This window comes from Crocodylus siamensis, chromosome 4 (genome assembly GCF_052110815.1).
Source record: "Crocodylus siamensis isolate JL-2025a chromosome 4, ASM5211081v1, whole genome shotgun sequence".
NCBI lineage: Eukaryota > Metazoa > Chordata > Crocodylia > Crocodylidae > Crocodylus > Crocodylus siamensis.
Genome location: NC_143398.1, coordinates 109,544,657 through 109,565,001, shown reverse-complemented (window position 1 = coordinate 109,565,001; position 20,345 = coordinate 109,544,657). Strand labels below are relative to the sequence as shown.

The 20,345-nt window shown below is 38.7% G+C and overlaps 1 protein-coding gene across 1 annotated transcript in view; it reads right to left on the bottom strand.

The window, feature by feature from the left end:
* Positions 1 to 394: 394 nt before the first annotated feature.
* Positions 395 to 20,345, bottom strand: part of SYT10 (synaptotagmin 10) — a 61,627-nt gene continuing 41,676 nt past the window's right edge. Inside the window, exons 4-7 of the mRNA XM_090043323.1 lie at positions 6,019 to 6,139; positions 4,674 to 4,845; positions 1,962 to 2,091; positions 395 to 466 (exon numbers count right to left, since the gene is read on the bottom strand). Of these exons, the coding sequence (XP_089899449.1) occupies positions 395 to 466; positions 1,962 to 2,091; positions 4,674 to 4,845; positions 6,019 to 6,139 (495 nt within the window). The remainder of the gene's footprint in view (positions 467 to 1,961; positions 2,092 to 4,673; positions 4,846 to 6,018; positions 6,140 to 20,345) is intronic.

The window sequence follows — 20,345 nt, the reverse complement described above, 5'->3', positions numbered from 1 at the left end:
TCATTTAGAGGCAAATTACAAAGTATGCACTGTGTGACAATCTGTTACCTTAAAAGGAACAGCATCCTAAGTTGCGTTTTCTTTGAAGTTCTGAATAGTTTCTCAGATTTACTTGTTTATGCAAAGATATAGGTCATATCAAAATACTACTTATATTGACAGATACATGTCAGAGAGACTGTTTCTCAAAGGAAGGACTGTTTTGGCTCAATTTAACTTCATTCATAAGTTAAGAAATTATTACAAACTGTAATATAAGACTTAGAATAGGAAAATGTATTTTAATACAAAAATATGGATACAGTTCATTTGCGGAAGCCAAACCTTCTGTTACTGTAGGTATGAGCTACATGGGAGCTTGGCCACTGGACGTGGTGAATCCTTTTCTTGTGCCCTAGGGTGTAGGAGGTGGTTTTGGTGATGAACAAGACCCCTGGCTATCAAAACTGGTTGCTCGGCCAGGTAACTGGAAGAAAAGTTTTAGTTTTACAAATATCATCAGATTTGCCCATTCAGCATGATCATTTCTGAGGATGAGAGAATCATAAGGATCCTCTCCAAAGGAAAGGGCTGAATCAGAATAATATTCCATCATTTTTTTTTCTTTTAGATAAACAACACATGCTTTCAGAAAATGAAATTTAAGCTAAGTTTGTGTGGTCCATACCAGGCTTTCCTGAAGAAGGAACCAAAGGAAAGAAAGGTTGGAGGGGAAACTCCTAAGGGGCTCTTTCCATGCGGAGGCAGTCTGCTTCACCATCTAGTGAACTGCAGTTCTGTCTTCAACCCCTTCATATATCCCAATGTATTCAGAGGAGGTTAGGGACCTCCAAGCAGAGAGCCATTTGCTGTTGTGGCACCAGATTCATATTTGTCACACATTTCCTGAGACTTCAGCTCCACTGGGGCCATCATTCAGGGCTCTCCCCAGTTGCCACTTCTTTGGTATTTTTCTTTAAGACTGAGTTCCACAGCATAGAGCCACAAAAGAGTTAATGCTTTAAAGTTGCATCAGCTCTCAACCTGGCATCTCTGTAAAGTTAAACAGAAGGGAAAGGGTGCATAGTGCCCCCAGTCTTGGTCTGCTGCCATATCACCATAATTTACTTCATGACCCACTGCAATCCTAATTAAGATAGCATACATGTAATGAAGGCAGGACATGAAAGGGTAGACTGAAGGTGTATTTCTTAAAAAAATCCAGGAAGCTGCACACATCATTTTCCATGCATTAAGATAAGAAGGTTCAAATAAATGACTGTTTTAGTATCTCTGTATGTGGCTACAGAGCTGTAGCCCCATGTCAATATCATCAATAGCGCAGTCTGAATTCAATATATTTTAGCTACACAGCCCCAAATATTGCTAAAGACCTTAAATAGAAAATGACTGCCCTTGAAACATTAACAGCTACCACTTCAAAGTGATTTGTAAGGAACTCTTGATAGTATAAAAATAAACATGATGTAGTATGTAAAAATATTGTAAAGACCTTTATGTCAAAACCTTGACAGCAGAGAGGCAATCTCTGAAATAACATATCTGGATCAAAAGTAACGCCCCCACCATATATGGGACCTCACTGAAAAGAACAGCAAAAGCTAATACACGTGAGCTGTGCCATGTATTTTTTGTGACAGTCAATTACTCAGGTAAGTGCAGGACAGCTGAGCAGGTAATACCCACTCCCCAAACTCAGAATTAACTGGTCACCTTGGTCTGTCCAAAAGCAGACTGTCATTCCAGACTTAGTCAAGGGCCACTTCAACAGCACATGGGGGGAACACTGGCATCCTTGTTTGGCCATTCAGTTGATTGTCCCACACATGCAACTCAGATTTAACTTCTCATCTACTCCACATGAGGAGTGAAATTCACAACATAGTGACTTCAAGCTCTTAGAAATATAAATGCAGAGAGACATAGCAGCAATTTCACTATAGAGATACTCTTTTTCTTACCTCTACTAGTGGATGCCAGTGAGTTATTGGTTTACGGGGATAAGCCAGCATTTCATTCCAGTGATCTCTTCCAAGTCCTTCAGCTTCAATTCCTGTCCTACACACCCCAATCACCTCATTGTGCCCTACTCTGAGGATTAAAAAAGGACAAATAATGTTTTATAAATGTAAATAGATGTATTAACATCTTTGTAGTTGTTTGATTCAGTACAAATGTTAAGATGCTCAAAGTGTATGTATCATTAGCACCCAAAAACATGGCTTAGGGTGCAGATGCCATTTTTACAAAAGATACAACACTACAGATGGGGAATAACATGCAAAAAATAACCATGGTTTTAAGTAGCAAGTTTGTTAGAAATGTGGATTTTTATTGTGTTTGAAGTATGGGGAGACAAACGGTAGGAATGGGAGGAATGAGGCTTCATGCATGCTCCAGGAGTTATTTTAAAATATAAGTTTCAAGTAGTCAGTTTTAACAACTAGAACCCTTTGTGTAGAAATATGATGGGATAATATAGACTTCTTATCAAAACAAACCAGAGGTATTCACATAAAAATATATATCTTGATATATATCCACCAACACATAGAATGACTTTGGGCAAGTAATTTCCTCTCTCTTTTTCTTAGTTCCCCTCTCTATATAACAGGGTAATTATGTTTACCTTCCTCTTTGAGATCAACAGACAAAAGCTGATATAAAAGGACTGAATGGTAAAATTCACTGTATCATTGTTTCTCAGAAGACTAGACTCTACATCTTTTACAATCAATGGGGAAACATTCATTGACAAAAATTGGAGCACGTTCAAGAATTAAATGCTGTCAAAATGTTATAGTATTAAATTATTTTACTGCTATAATTTTGAATCTCTCTCAAGCCCAAGTCTATTAGTATGTATGGGTAAAGTCAGATCAAGCATGTTTCTACTAGTCCACCTCTAATCTGATCAGTACCACCCACACTATTTTTGTCCTGGGGATGGGTTTGAAAGTAGGTCTTCTCCCTTGCACTAAACATTTTGGAAAAGGATAGAATGGAGCAGACCTTTGCCCATAGCAGAACACAGATGAGTGACATGATATTGAGTTATCTTCTACCTTCCTATGAAGATACCTTTGTAGAAATGGACCTGGGGATTACACTGGAAAGTAAGCTGAATATGAGCTAACAGTGTGCCCTTGTTGTGAAGAAGGCTAACAGCATATTGGACCGCATTTGTAGGAGTGTTGCCAGCAGATTGAGGGAAACGATTATTCTCCTCTATTCAGCACTGGTGAGGCCACATCTGGAGTGCTGTGTCCAGTTTTGGGCCCCCTACTACAGAAAGGATGTGGACAACTTGGAGAGAGTCCAGTGGAGGGCAACAAAAATGGTCAGGGGGCTGGGGCACATGATTTCTGAGGAGAAGCTGAGGGAGCTGGGTTTATTTAGCTTGGAAAAGAGAAGACTAAGGGGGGACTTAATAGCAGCCTTTAACTACCTGAAGGCGGGGGTCCAAAGAGGATGGACCTAGACTGTTCTCAGTGGGCATGTCCAGACGAGCAAAGACGTGTGGTATGTGGCACCACAGACCCATCTGTAGTGCTGCACCCTGCATGTGCCACAGATACAGGTGTTCCCCACGCTGCTAATTTTCAGCACCGGGCAGTGGGAGAGGGTAGGTGTTGACACTGGGAGACCCCAGTATCAAAAAACTTCATGCCTTAAAAAAGTGAGGCAGCACACATGGTGGCAGCGTGTGCAGCCCAAAACCGGAGCCTGGCTGGCTGGAGCCATGCTCTGGCTGCCAGCCAGGCTCCATTTTAATGGATCACCGTGGCTGCAGAGCCTGGGGGCCCTGAGGAGCCCAGGTGAGGCTGCTGGGGCCAGCCCAGGTGTTGGCCCTAGCCTCCCCTACCCCACTCGGGGTACTGTGCTGCATGCTAGAACCTGTGTGGATGGGAGTTTCCTGGGGACGAGCAACAACAGCACATATTGTGCCACTGCTGTTTGTCTCTGGGAAAATGCATGTTCTTGCTCATGGGCATGTGCAACAAGGAGCAGTGCTCTCAAGTTGTTGTAAGGGAAGTTTAGGTTAGTTATTAGGAAAATCTGTCTCACAAGGAGGATAATAAAGCATTGGAAGAGGCTATCCAGAGAGGTTGTACTATCTCCATCCCTTGATCTGCGTAGACAGACCCTTTGATGGGATGATATAGTTAGGGATGGCCCTACTTCAAGTTGGACTAGATGCCCTCCTGAGTTCCTTTCCAACCCTTATTTTCTATGCTTGTATGATAAAGTGGTCAGGGTCATTGTAACTGGCCAGGGGTAATTAACTTCCTAGATGCACTGTGACAGTAAAAATGTCTCTATTGTTTGCGTTCAGGGACTAAGTCAGTTAGAAGCTGCAGCAGAATTATAAACCTCTTACACATGGTCCATCCACCAGAGAAGGGACAAAAATGTACACTGCTAAAGTGGGTTGCATTTACATGAAAGTTTTCAGTCATGTTTGTATATTCTTCAGATTAGTGTTTTTGATACCAATGGGATTAAATTGCAAGAGGCAAGGATGTTTTGAGACTCATGCAACGAGTCACAAGCTATATTTTATTGAGACTGAATGTATCTGAATTACCAGGGAATTAAAAAAAACGTCACTTGCAATGATCAGATAATGACTTGCACAAGATTAATATTTTCAGACAGTAAACTGTGCTTACCGATCATAATCCATCACAGCAATGGAGAGGCTGACCTGATCCACATTTTCTGGAGGGATGTCAAAGATGATGGCCTCATTATAAACTGGATTGAGTGTGTTTCTCTTTGTGGTTGTTTTCCGTTTTTTCAGTCTTCTCCCCTCACACATCAGTGATACTTTGACATATGGATCTGAGTAACAGGAAGTTGGGTTTATGTAGATAAAATATTGCATAAAAGAGCTGTGAGGTCTCTGAAAGTAAATATTAATGACTACCTATGTTCATCAACGTGGTCTTAGTGGCACAAAATAACCAGAACTGTTTCCTCTGCATTCTCCACACCCTGCCTTCTCAAGAATAGAGCAAGGAGACAGAACAGACACACCATTCATAGAAATACAGGAAATAGATCTAAGGTTTCTGTCTGCCTTAATCAGTTCTCTTGAAAATTGTATGTGGTAACTATCCACATGAAAAGTAGGATTTGCAAGTAGGATAGTTTCAAAAGTTAAAAAGACAATTAGGCACCTAAACCATACTGACAGTCAAGGGAGCTTGAAAACACTTGAAAAGTGCTTCAAAATGGGTTTTCAATGCTTTAATTTTTTTATATTATTCTCTTCTCCCTTTGATATTATTTAACCAGGACTGATAAGTCCTCATAAAAGGAAAACAAAAATGTAATGCAAACAGTTTGTGAATTAATACAATTAAAAAAAGAATATAATTTTAGATTAATTATATGGAGCATTACATATACTATATATACAAGTTTTTAATGCTTTCCCAACATGGTATCTTTTAAAGATCAAATCTATTCTGAAGGATGGCTCCAGTAAATGAGATTGTGCCTTTACATATTTGTCTCTCATTGCTTTTCATATTGGGTTTTAATATACGACTTAAAGCAACCCAAAGAACAAACAAAAAACTCCACCAGTCCTATGTTCTCAGGTTTTCTATAGCATATATCATCTCAGTAATAAAAGTGGTAATAGCAAAATTATACCTTTTGTTTACCTGTACAAACTGTTGTCTTCAGCCTATGCTCTCTGTGATAACTACTACCTTCAACAAATTTGCTGTGATAATTTGGAACTTAGGAAACTATTGGGTTGATGGTGCACAAGTTGAATGAGACTCTTTATTTCACTTTTTCTTAGCAATGTCTTCTTTGCACAGCTAACACAAAGAAAATAGTGTAACCTGCTCTCACATTTTTGTCACCAGCATGAGCAGATGTAATTACATGTATATCAATACTTATAATTTGAATATGTAGTTGAATAAGAAATTGCCATTTTTACATAGCCATGTTTCAGAACAGAGGTCTGCGCTGTGAATGAAGAGGAAGAATACGCACCTGAAGAGCCAGTAATGTCCATGGCCTTGAGATTTCTACATTTGATGACTGTTAATGTCATTCTCCCAGCAGTGGGTAAATAACAAAGGGAAAACATGATTTCGCCCAAATCTATGCTTTCCTGAAAAGGGGGGGAAAAGGTGGTTAGGACTTTGTTATTCATTCCAACATCTCAAACATCCCAAAATGTTATAAAAATTCTAAGTGTGACTACAGGAACCTATTTTTGGAGATGTTCCAGCCTTAGATATTTGTAAAAAGATTATATACAAGCTACTTCAATGGAGATTTATGCAAAACATGAAAAAACAGAAATGCAACAATATTTTAGTGACAGACTTTTGAGTTGCTAGACTGAAGGTTTCAACCCAAGGATAACTGCAGAACTCTTGAGCTTGTTCACAGCTGGCAGGACAGGGTGTTGGATTCACAGTCAAGTACACAAGATACTGCATTGTAAAATCTTTATATGCCACAAAAGAAAAATGCTAAATTCAGTTCTGGGTGGTACTCAGCATTCTACCTTTCCAACCTGTAAAAAAGTGTTGAGATAACAAGTCTAATGTGTGTACCCATATATTTCGGCCCTTTTCACAAAGGTATTAAAAACCTGAGTATGTGCACATGCACACGTGTGCATGAATGATTCACTTTCACTTTGTAAGAGGATAGAAGAGGTAATTGTCTTTGTGAAACATGGTAACAGGAATTGCTTTACTATTCCCTTTGTGGGTGTTTGACTGTGGAGATGGAAGGAAAGAATAAGAAAATTAAATATTGCTCATACCATCTCCCACATGCCTGCAAAAAAAAGAGGGTTTAGGAAGTGCCATACTGTGCCAGATGGACTAAGGCCAAATGAAATGTCTTCTTCTGAAAGTTAAATATCACTACATAATATATATATATATTTTTATATAGCAGGGACATAGGTTATTAATAGGTCTAGGATTTAACATAGCAGTGGGGTATAGCCAAAAAATATGACTTCTAAGAAACAAAGTATAAACATGAAAAAAGGAGAAATAAATGCATGGGTTCTATTTCTCACTTCTGTCTATAGCATTTTCCCTACTAAGCAAATAGATTTACCAGGTGGTCAGGTAGATAGAGTTATCACCCAACCCTAGTAAGAACAAAGCCCTCTAAGACCACATCCAGATGAGCAGAGGCATACGCTTGCAAGCAACACAAATAGTAGTGGCACAAATTTGTGCTGCTACTTTGTACTGCCATGTCCAGCTCCTCCCAGCTCCTGGCTAGGCTCCACGTTTATCAGGGAGGGCTGGTCAGTGCACAGAGTGCCTCAGTGTGGGGCTACCCAGCAGGCAGCCTCCTCACTGAGGCACCCTGCATGCCAGCCAACTGGGGAGTGGCATGAGGAGATGGGCAGGTGGCCCTGGGCTGCCTGCTGCCAGGTCTCTGCATTTGTCCAGGTGCACTCTACTTTGGATGTCTTGCCCTGCTTTTTTTTATTGGGTTTTTTTTTGCTACTGGGAAATCCTGGTAACAAATTTTGCAGTATAACATGAACAGTGTGTAGTCTGTGGCACCACAAAGAGGCTTCTGGTGCCACAAACCACAAGTGTCTGCACATGTGGTTTAAAATCTCAGAAACGTGAAACAGGAAGTTTGATATTAAAAATGAAAGCTCAGAACCTTAAAAGATATATAGGTGCCCAATGCCCACTGAAATAAAATGAGGTATGTGTCCACTCCAGTACTTACTGAAGACAGTGGCTACTTAATCTTTATAAGTGTTTGTTATTACAGCAAGTTCCCTTAGTAGATCACTTATGGAAAAGCAGCCATTGTCCTACAGATGAACTTTTTAAAATAACAAGCCAAATTATTAGGGGCCAAAGTGAAATCTTTCATTTTTGAGGAGTTGGTCACATAAGTAACCTCATTGATGTCCACAGGTCTTAAAAAATGTTCTTAAATTTAGACATATACTTTACTGCTGTCTTGAATAAAAACAGATTTAACCACATATTTTACTATGTTACTTAGTTTGAATTGAAAATTGTAGGTTTTGGAATAGTTTTACTTTTCTATCGTAGCCATCATAGGTTCTTCAATTTCACATGTCAGTTTATGGACAGTAATTTATTCTGCGATTTTATTCTGAGAATCAATGGGCTGCTATGCATGTTCATACCTACAACAGGCAATTTTCATTACATGAAAGTTTCCAAGGATTTTGGAATGGATTTTACTCCATTTGATCCTCACCTGATGAACTTGGGTCACCAATTTCTTTTCACAGCTCTTACCTTTTGACATATGAACAAATGTTCCTTTTTTCCTCACAGTTCTACTTACAGCCTGAAACACAGACTGAAATGGCGCTGGGATCCCAGGTGGTAGTAACACGGATTTTTTGGCTCTTTCAGGATATTTCTTTAAAAATCATAATTCAAGTGAAGCTAAGATATTTTGCCTTGTTGATGTCTAATTGTTAGTTTGCTAGACTATCACTAGAATTATCTATACAGTAAAATAATAGCAATGCAAACATCTGGAGATGTAAGTGAAGTTATAATGCCTGAATGAGGACAATATAGTATTATAGTACAAGTTATGGTACGCTAGAAGCAGACATATTGAGGCTAATTTTACTTTCCAAATAGTAGCTGGTTTCAGTGGTTGCATGGGCAAATAGAGATCCACTTGACTGTGGGTTAGAGCTTTGGGTGGAATTTTTCTGCTCTGAAAGTTACTGGTTTTTTTTTAGAGGTGGTGGGTTGAGTGTAGTTGAGTGGAGAAGAGCTCAGTTTTCATGAGATGGGTGTATCACATTGAATGTACATGTAATATAAAAGACAAAATTATTTGGGGAATAAGAGCTCTGGATAGTGTCAGCTATCAAGGAGAAATACCCATATACATTTATTTATATTACGTATACATACATACAACAGTGCAAACTCTGCCACTGTATTTTGGCTATTTATGTGCCCTCTAGTGCTAGTTCTAATCACAGTAGTTCTTAGTATAGGAAAATTCCATTTAAAGGAAATTGGTCGTGTATGAAAAGCAAAATAACACATAGTAGATTATTAGCAAGCCTCATTGTTTCTGTCCTTTTTTATGTGTCCTACATATGACAAACACAATACAATGATAATTTTCTATACAAAAGAACTGTAACAGGCTATTTTACAATATCAAATCAAGCTGCAGCTATTGTTTGGCCTGGGTTCCCTGTTACTGTGTCCCGTGTTACTCTTTGGCCTAAATAAATAAAAAGACCAAATTGAAAGGCACCATATTGTGAATTTCTCAATATATGGAAAAAGCAAAGACCTATGAATTTCAGCCATAGGTAAAAACATACGGGAAACAAGGTACTGCAATAACAGTTCTCACAGCTTGAAATTCACCTTTAGTTTACATCATTTGCGCACTTCTAAGAAAAGAGTACAAGCCTGTTTGGGGCTATAGATGGTTGTACAAAAGGCCAAGAATCGGAAGAGCATGTAAACTGATTTTTAAATATTATTTTGAAAACTTTTTTCACCTCTACGTAAAAAAAAAAAAGAGAAAAATACGGCCTAGGATATTAGTATTCAAATCACTTGAACATAAAAATGTTAGGAAAAATGTACTCCAGTAGTTATAGAATGCTTGACATCAAAGCAAATTTGGAAGTTTCAATATATTCAGAGAAAATGAGAAAAAAATATTTTATGTTGTTTTCAGAAGAAGAAAGAAAAATGGCAGGCCACTTTTAATTTGGCTATATTTTGGAATAGGCTTAACAAGTAAGATTAATGTATGTGTTAGATTCATATAAATGCTACTAGCACAAGTTGAATGTACGCTGAAAGAGGCTGCAATATTACTGTCAACTTCAGAAAATAGGACAAAAGTGTGTTAAGAATCACTAGATAAGTTCAAAGCAACAAGGATGTTTTCAAGGATAATTTATATGGATGCAGGATGTCACAAATGCCAGAAGACTTAGAACATTAGTAGAGAAAATACATGTATACTCAACAGAACAAAGAAGCAAGAGTTTATGAAAGGCTATATAGAAGAATCCAAAATAAACAAGTGTAGAAGGATTGGATGACATACAGAGCCATGAATTGTTAATTTCACAAAGTTTATGACATCAAAAGAACATACAGAACAGAGGATTAATCATGAAACCAGAAACAAGAACATTGGCCCTCTGGGTACCTGAAAAACTATATAATGAAAGAACTATTAATGAAAGAACTAGAGTTCAAGTCACTAACATTCACAGGTCAGATAGTACCTGTGATATGAAGGTCAGACATGGCAGGGACTGGTGATATTTGACAAGAAAAGTTCTCATTGAAGAGATCCGTAGACTCTTTGGAACTGCTTCAGTGCCTTTTTCATTATTTCCTACAATACTGAGCAAATTATCAAGGATTCATGAATGATTGATGATGATGATGATGATGGTGATGATGTAATTACAGGCTTGAATCATCTTTTTCTTTCCTTTATATTTCACATACTGATGATATATTGAAAATGACTTTGAAAACATGTCATTCAAACATTGTACACTCAACCGATACATTTGAATTCTTTGTGAAATATGCAGGTTGCCTTGCATATGAAGATAAAATGCTGTTCCTAGCCAAACTATGCTGCATTCCATATACTTCAAAAATAAAATAGAAGGAAAGCTGAGAAGCTTAGAAAGCATGGATATGACAGAAAAAGTAGGTTATTCAGAGTTAGTTTATTCCATTCCATAGTAACCTTATTTTGATTTGACGAGAACAATGAGGAAATCCTGGCACTTATCCAACAGAAGAGAGCCGAGTTCTGTGGTTGGCAAAAATGAGAGGCTTACCACCAGCTCAAAGCTGTAGTTCAGAGGAGGCTATGGGACATCAAGAGCCAGTGGCGGCAAACGATGGCCATGGAAATCCAGAGTTTTGCTAACCAGTATGAGATGAGAAGCTTCTTTCAAGCAGTAAAAGCCATTCATGGGCCATATTCCAATGGCCCAACCACCTTGTGATCCCTTTTCAGGGATAATGTATCCATCAAGCAATGCTGGATGGAGTACTTCAAGACTGTACTCGACAGTGAATCTGAGGTCCAAGCTGCTACCATCAAGTCTATCCTTCAGTACCCAGTAATAGAACCTCTTGCTAATCCCCCATTTTTCAAGGAAGTCTGGTCTGCCATCACTCAGACGAAGCATATGGATTAATGAGAATGTTCCACCTGACTTAAAGAATGCCAACATTGTGACCATCTTCAAGAAAGGGGACAAGTTGGTGTGTGGGAACTACTGAGGCATTGCCCTCCTTTCCATTGCTGGGAAGTTTCTTACTCACATCCTTCTGAATCACTTCCTCCCCCTTGCTGAAGATGTTCTTTCAGAATCCCAGTGTGGCTTTAGACCATGTCAGGGCACCACTGGCATGCTTTTTGTTGTATGACAGATCCAGGAGAAGTATAGAGAGCACTGCTAGGAGCTGTTTATGGAATTCATTGACCTAACCAAGACCTTTGACTCCATCAATTGTGAAGCCTTTATGGAAGGTGCTTGCTAGGTTTGGTAATCCACTGAAGTTCATTAGTGTCCTCAGGCTACTCCATGATAGGATGACCACCACAATCCTTTGCAATGGATCCAAAACAGACCCATTTACCATCCATACTTGTGTCAAGCAGGGCTGTATCATCGCCCCAACCCTTTTTTCCATCTAACTTGCTGTGATTGTGTTTCTCATTTGTAGCTGCCTTCCTCCCAGAATTGGGGTTGAGTATCAAATGGACAGTTAGTTTTCCACCTGCAGTGCCTTCACAGCAAAACAACATTTACCAAGACTGGCATTACTGACCTTCAGTACACTGACAACTAAGTTATTCTTGTGCACACTGAGACTGATCTGCACTCCACTTTTGACCTTTTCTCAGGTGCCTATCACAGCCTGGAACTCCTCCTTAACATTGGGAAGACCAAAGTACTTCATCAGCCTGCCTCAGCACAAGTTGCTCTGCTTCCCCCACAAATTACCACTGGTGGAGAATCCGTAGAAAACACGAAGCATTTCCCATACCTTGGCAGTCACCTCTCCCAGTCAGTCAGTTTTGATGTGGAAATCGAACAAAGGATTCACTGTGCTAGCGTAGCCTTTGGAAAGCTGTTTCACTGTGTCCATGTTGACTGAGATCTGCAGATAGAAACTAAGATCTTGGCCTACAATGCAGTAGTTATCCCCATGCTTTTTTATGGGTGTGAGATGTGGGTGACATACCAAAGACATCTTAAGCACCTGTAATGGTTCTATCAGTATTGGCTCAGAAAGATCCTCCACATTAGATGGAAAGACCATTGCACCAATGCCAGCATCCTCTCTGCAGCTAACATCACCAGCATTGAGGCAAAGATCATGAAACATCAACTTGGCTGGGCTGGCCACTGTGTGAGGATGGCTGACATTCATCTTCTGAAGCAAGTCCTCTTCTCTCAACTTAGTCCTACCCATGGAAGACACAGGAAGCACTACAAGGACACACTGAAAGCATACTTTAAGAAGGGTGGCATCAACCCTACAAATTGGGAAGTGCTGGCTGGTAACAAGTTTCAATAGTGCTGCACCATACATCAAGCCACAGCCCACTTCGAAGAGAACAGTCTCACTCAGGAAGCCAAGAAATAGCAGGGGAAGAAAAGCACACAACATCCTGGTCAACAGTTGTGCCCCACCCCCCTCCCGTCCCAAAGGTGCCACTTGTCAGATCGGTGGAAAAACTTGCAGAGCATGGATTGGATTCCTCAGCCACCTTAAAACTCATCAGTAACTGTTCCAGCCCCCCAGCAGACATCATCTTCATATCAAGGGATAGCAAATGATGATGAATAACCTTAATCCATTCTAATTCATTCATTTCTATGGTGACTAAAACTTCTGCCAGCCAGGAATAGTTCACAGTTGCTTGCAGATATGATTATAAGTATTACAGTGATTTCACTCATGGCTGTGGAGCCCTTGTTCTGTTATGTGCACTGACTACTTAGACTACATTGAATGTGTTGCAGACTTACTTTTAATAAATTAAGCCCAAATAGTCTGGTAGAGAGGGAATAATCTGGCTGGTCATTCCCAATATCAATAAGAGAGAACCATGTTCTGGAGCAAAGTTCTACACCTTTCCATTATCTATACACACAACTTCTACTACAGATGAGCTGCATCTCTGAAGGAGAAGGAGGCTGGAGTTGCCCTGAACTACACAAATATTAAAGTAGTAGAAACACGTTGCATGTTGCATAGTGATAAAAATGAATTATTCAGTGAACTTGAACATTTACTGTTTCAAAATACCTTCTCTCCTCTGTGTTAGACATTTGTAAAGTGTCTATGACTATAAGATCAGGGTGCCAAAAAAAAAAAAAGAGTTCCATTGAGACAGTCCATAGACCCCACTTTACTGTCCTCTGTCCCTGGGGAGCAATGCCACACAGTCTAGGGAAAAACCATCATGGAGATTGCCATCAGCTACTTGGAAGAAACTTGCCATTAGCTACTTCCTCAGTTTAGTTTAGTTTTGGTTGTACTGTGTGCTATTGGGGCTTTGCGTGTGCTTTGTGGAGAGTACACACAAAGTCAGTAAGTGTGGAATGGTGGCTATCAATTCTTTTGCCCAATGTTTGGAACACCCTGAGATAATTATTTAGCTCAGTGAGTATAGGTTCATGCTTTTGGTGCAGGGAGTCCCAAGTCCCAAGGTGGACAGCACCATTTATGTGCACTCTGACTCAAGAGAGAGAAACACAAAGAATTTCAGTCCAAACACCATTATAGAAGTATTTATTTACCTGTAACATTAATTATTAAGGTTGCCACAGATAATTTTTGGAGCAAAAATGTGTATTTAACTAAATAATTTTATAACTGCTACAGGATTTGTTTTTAGTAATGCCAGTGAAGTTTCCTGACTTTCATTAGTGTTGAGTGTTTTTCCTCCTCATAAATTAAACTGAGGTTGCAATTAACAACTAGCTTTACTGACAGATACTCATAATGATTCTCTCCCAAAGGCTTCCAATAATTTGTACAAACAAGCAGGAAACTTGGGCACAGCTGCACAAATACAAATACATTCATTTGATACTGTGTATCTTTTATGCTTTTATTTCCCTTTTGTGATCACAAACCATCATGAAGGACCAAGAGTGGGAACAGTGTAAGCACTACACCAGCTTCAGTTCATTTTTATTGCTCCCAGTTTACATGACTAGCTAATGCACTCCTGCTACAGTGATGCAAAAAAGAAATACAAAAATAAGAACAACAAAATTCAGGGAAAGGTATTGGGTACTTTTATTAATACTGTTATATAATTAGAGGTTACGGACTATCCAATATTAAATTCTCACCCATACTGAGGGACCAAATCTGAGTGATGCTGATCATGCAAACTCAGTGGGGGTTGTGTGTGCTCACTGCGTCTCATGATTGAGCCTTCAGGTCCTGACCCAGAGGCTAAGGAAATCACTTAAAAGGCCAGTTTTGTGGAGGATGGAGCCTTACCCCTGACCACTCCCCACCCTCAACTCACCTGCATGGAAAGTGTAGCAGCAGTTTTGCAGAAGCCCCTCACCCTCTTCTCATTCATAAGGCAGGTAATCAGTATATCTGGCCCTTTGGATTGTGGTTGTTGGATAAACCTTCATTCTTTCCCCTTCAGATACAAACTTGTGGATTTTTTCCATTTGTTCTCAATGGTTTCCATAGAAAGGTTCTCAATACACATTCAAAAAGTCAGTTTTAAAGTTGAAATCCCTCCAAATAGAATTAGGGATCAAGCAATGTTTGCTCCTTCTCTGATGTAATCCTAACTCAAATGGGGTAAAGTGAAGCTGTAGCTAAATTGAAGTTTTATGCCTCAAGGACAACAGACTGCAATTAGAACTTGTTCAGTAATCTGCTTGATGACATGAGAACTAGGATACACTGCAGCTCATGTGCCAATAGCTTTGCAGGTTTTATAATGCTAATGGGGTGAAAAACAAACAGGAAGTAGGCATGTGAAGTGAGATGGTAGCTTTTTTATATCATTCTTTTTCAGACAGTAACTGCATTCTATCTTCATACTCAGATGACCAACTTGCATTTTAGCTTTCTCTAACTCTCAGAGTTGTATCTCTACCTATTGTTCCCATGGGCTATTTAGATGTTACCAGGGCTCAGCATGTTAGGCCCTTTTATGGGCTTACTTCTCATTAACTGCTACTATTAAAACATAATATTCTGTCGTAATAGTGTAGATCTCCTTGAAACACTGTTAAGAATTAAATGAATTACCTTCACATTATTAAAATTAAAACCAAGTGAATTAATCGTTTAGGCTTTTATTTAATCTCTATTTAGTTATTCTACAGAACTTATTAAATATAATTTAAATGTTTAAGTGTTAAAGAATAGATTTTAGATGAAAAGGAAAAAACCTAATGCTGACAATACTTGTGTATTCTCCATGTCTATAGCTAGATTTCTAATAAGCCATATTGTACATCATCATTATCACCACATATTGGTTCAATTTCCAAATGAATGTAAATTAAGGTATTTTGTTAAATAATGGTCCATTTTTCAGAATGACAAAAAGTTATTAGAAACACATGTATTCTATTCTTCTTCCTCAGTCAATATATTCTAGCAGCCACAATCAACTGACAGCAAACTACTGCTTTGAAAACCAAAGTTATGTAGGTATCCAAACTGCCACATTTCCTAACATATTACCTACCTCTGGGATAGTTCTATTAATGCAATATAATGCTGGGAATAAGGTCCATAGATAGCTTAACATTACAGGAAAAGAAAAAATATGTTCTGTTTTTTGAAACATTTGGATGTTCTGATTTTCCACCAGAATGCTTTAATAATTTTTACTATAGAGAATGAGTATGCACTCAAATATCTCACTGGGGATAAAATAAAGCAAGTATATTGACAGATAAAGGTCATGGTAGGGTTGGGTAGACCTTAAAAGGAGAGGGAACTGGCATTCAAGAGCCAAACACAATTGCACTGAGGGCATCTCCAGTTTTGTTGGGAAAATCAAAACAGCACTGGCTCATTTGTCACATTTATCTAGCCATGTATCTACGTTACTCTGATGCAAACAAGCATCCAGTCCACTTGATAGAACCATATTTTCCATGTTTTTAATGCAGTAAGTAATTGCTGTTAGTAGTTTATCTCTGCGAGCTTGCCACCAATTGTGGAAAGAGCTGCATTATAAACCAATGACCAGATAAACCAACTACATGCCAGTTGGTGCTAAGGGCTAGTTCTAATGCAGTTCAGGTAACCTTCCTAAAACTTGGTTTAGAAAATTACATAGCATAGTCACAACAGCACAGTCAACAACAAACAGAATCCACCCCAGCTTTCAGCAAGCAGAGGGGTAGAAGAGGCACCATTCTTTGCCCTGCATAATCCTTTCTGGTTAGTCCGTCATGAAAGAACTACCCTGAACATCCTACTCAAGCCTTATCATCTCAAGACTCACCCTCTGTTTATCTCAAGACTGATCCTTCCACTCGGAAGTCACGTGATACCTAGCCAGCTGACCTTTTCCCATCATGTACCTTGAAGACTTCAACTCCTAGACATCCCTGGTGTTAAAAGACTATGTCCCTGTAACAAACACGATAGCTATATCTGCACTTACAGGCCAGTGTTCTGTTACATGCTTTGTATGTTGTTTTAATGGCTTTTTTGGTCAAATCACAAAGCATACACCACTCTGGCTGCATCCAATCCTAAACAAATGTGGTGTCATCTCCTAGTTAGCTGCTACTTAGACTTGTCTTAGTAATGCAGCTATTTTAGTATCCAAGATATAGTAAATATTACAGTTGGCCCCAAGAATTAATTGCCAAAAGGTAAATCTGTCATTTCCTCAAGAACTTCTCTCCTCCCAGAACTTCTTTCCTGACTTCTGTCTTACTCAAGCTGAAGTTGAGGAAACTGATTTTCATCCATGAAAGGTACATCCAAAGTTGGGAATGATCATGTTTTTTGGTGTATTTTGAGATGCGCATCAACAACGTATTATTGGCAGATTGGACTGACATCCAATTAAAAGAGGTGGCGGCACTGACTAAGGTTCTCAGGAAACAACAGCAGATGTCCATTATGGCCTCTGGAATCTGATAAATATGAGTGCTGTTTGGTCTTAGGTTTATATATGTATAAGCATATGGTCTAAGCAGCATTAGTATGTCCATTCTCTGTCCATAATGATGAGGACAGTTTCTAGAAGGATTATCAGTATCCACTTCCTGCTCTAGTGTATGACTGAGCTGGGTCAAGAGAAAAGTAAACGTGATTATCTTTAAAAAAAAAATATCAGCTAAACACTCATTCAACTCAGTAATACTTTGCACTAATCAGCAAAGTATTATCTTCAGTGTTGTTGGAAAACAACAGTCTCACATTGTTCTAAATACTGTGTTTATAAGGATGCATCTTTTGCATTATTACTATCTTCAGTTTCCTATGAGAAGAATGTGACACAGAGATGTAAGTCCTTGTCACAGCAACACATGACCACTTTCCACTAACACTTTGGGCAGTGGTTTTACTGACAGAAATGTTTGAGGTTATAGGTCAACTTCAGGTGAATAACACACAATATTAATGGAGAATTAATAAATGTTTGGTTCTAGATATTACATTTAAAATGTAATATGAACCTAATCGGAAATAACGTGTGTCCCATTTGTCCAAACAGAACACATCAACACAGCTTAAATTTTAAATATTGAATGGTTGCAATCAATTTCTTATCATCAATCCATCAGAAAAAGGATTCTTTTCGAAAATTTCTAAATTTTTTTGAGCAATTCACCTATGATTCTTTCTGAACTGTCAACAGGCATTTTGCAAACAAAAAGAGGCATTTTACTGAATTCATTATCCATTATGTATTATTCATTTATCTCTGATTTCATTAATTTGTACCAGAAAATATATTTTAGAATAATAAAAGAGTATAGTGTACTTGGTCATATTTCAAAGGTATTTAAAGGCTGCATCTTAGTTTATCTTTACTTAAATCAATCAAACCGACAGAAGAAATTGATGGATTATTTATTGAGGACTTACTTTCCCAATGATATATAAGCAAATTTTGGGGAGATTAAGACTCTACATTCAGATATCTAAGACTTTTCTTTTCCACAAGAAATATTACAATGTGTTAATAATTATAAATTTACATTAAAAATTAAACTGCTTTAGCACTTACAATAGATACATGCTGTTTATTGTACAATATTTTCAGACCACAGAACAAGGAAACAATATGAAATGAAAAATAACGGAACAAAATACAAACGACAAAAAATGAATAGCAACAGTTGGAAAGTATAAGAATAAAAATGAGCATGTGGAAGCCAATCCTGCACTTTGCAAAATGGTTGCAACTTAATATCGTAAGCAAAGGACACTCAATTGAACTGCAGTAATTAATAGATTTATAAATGTTAAGGCTAGACAATAGAGATCATCTAGTCGGATCATTCTCATAATACACATCATAGAGGTTCACCTAGTAATTCCAGCACCAAAACAAAAATTCCTTGTTGAACTACAGCTTATCTTTTAGCAAGGTATCCAGCCTTGGTAACACCCTGATTGAATAAGAATCTACTGCATTCATTTGCTAACTACCTTTCACTATTAACATTTAACGTTATTGCCACTGTACATGTTTTTAGCTTCAGATTCCAGCCACTGGATCTTTTTACAAGTTTACTTCCTAGATGAATGGGCCATTTACTGTCAAAAACTTCTGCACACATAGGTAACCTTTTCATATTAGTTAGGGGTAATTCTTACCCTTATGCACCTCCAAAACAGAACATGGATATTTGATGATGGGAGAAATATAGGCAACTTCCCGGAGGACTCCAGAACTTAAGGAGAGGGTCACCCTTCTGTACATGTTCCATTTTTGCATTAATCCTTTGGCCTAATCCTAGGACTATAACTTAAATACAATATGAGTGACATTCTGGGCCTGAGTTACATGCTGCAAGAATATACATACCCATAGTTCAGAGATGATAAACTTGAGAAAACATACAAAATAGTTCAAAACAGGGGGAACCTGGTGAAGGAAGTATATAAAAAAAGGTAACTTCTCCCCCTCTGTTTAAAAATGACCTAGGCACCTAAAACAGGACATCAGCAAGCTTTATGTGCCTCAGTTCAACATAGCAATCTAACCCGCATCCCTGCTCAGCAGCTGCCTAATTCTGGAGGCATCAGGACTTGCATCTAGCTGTGTCATTGGGCAGCAGTGAATACAAGATTCATAGGCCTACAAGGAAATGAAGCAATAGGGAGCCTAAATTGGTAGCAGAGTGGTTTGGGCATTCAGCTGAAAAGGGTAAGGCCTTGGTTCTGCCTGTTCTCCAAGAACATTGCATGCATTTTATCCTGAAAATCATTGGATAAAATATAGAAATAAACCCTATAGCAGGGACCAGAACCCATGTCTCCCCAGTCTTAGCTTTGTGCCTACTTAGTTACTACACAACAGACTCCATCTTCCTTTTGCTTCCTTCTGACATAATAAATCTTGCTTTCCTTTCTACACAACATCCCAGCCCTATCAGAAAGCAGCCTCCTCAATACCAGTTTAACCTACAGTATGATGGCTAGGGCACTTGACTGGAAAATATGGATCCAGAACCCTCAAAAGGGTGTAAACCCATTCACTTTCTGGGTGAGCACTCTAACCACTGGATTATTATATAGAAGATAGGCAGTGCCACGGTTGTAAAAGCAAAACAGCTGCAACCACATTTTGTAAGGATCCAGAATATGCCTACCTAACAGGCTCTCGGAGTGCTTGGGGGCCACTTTGCCTACTTCTTGAATATCAGCGATGCTTAGCTGGACATTGACACATAGCCACTCAGGCTTGGGCTGTACTAGGCATATTCAGGTTGCTAGGAAATTTTCTAATAACAAAGGTTGAGTTAGGTCTTTTAGGGTCAGGGGCAGGGTTAGGGTTAGGCAGCCACTGATCACAATGTTTATGAATCACCATTTTGGATTTGAATGCACTTTAGATGTCTAAGTCCTTTTTTTTGGCATCTGAGTTGTTTTTTATCCCATGATCTTAGGAAATAACTCCCCAGTTCTCCACTACTTTAGCGTAACCTAACTCTGTGCAGGATTGGCTCCTCAGTCTCACCATTCCTGAACTGTAAAAAAATGAAATAATTAGAATTAACCTGGATATAACCTATGTAAAATAGCTAAAATAACTTCCACAAACAAGTTTCTGGTAGC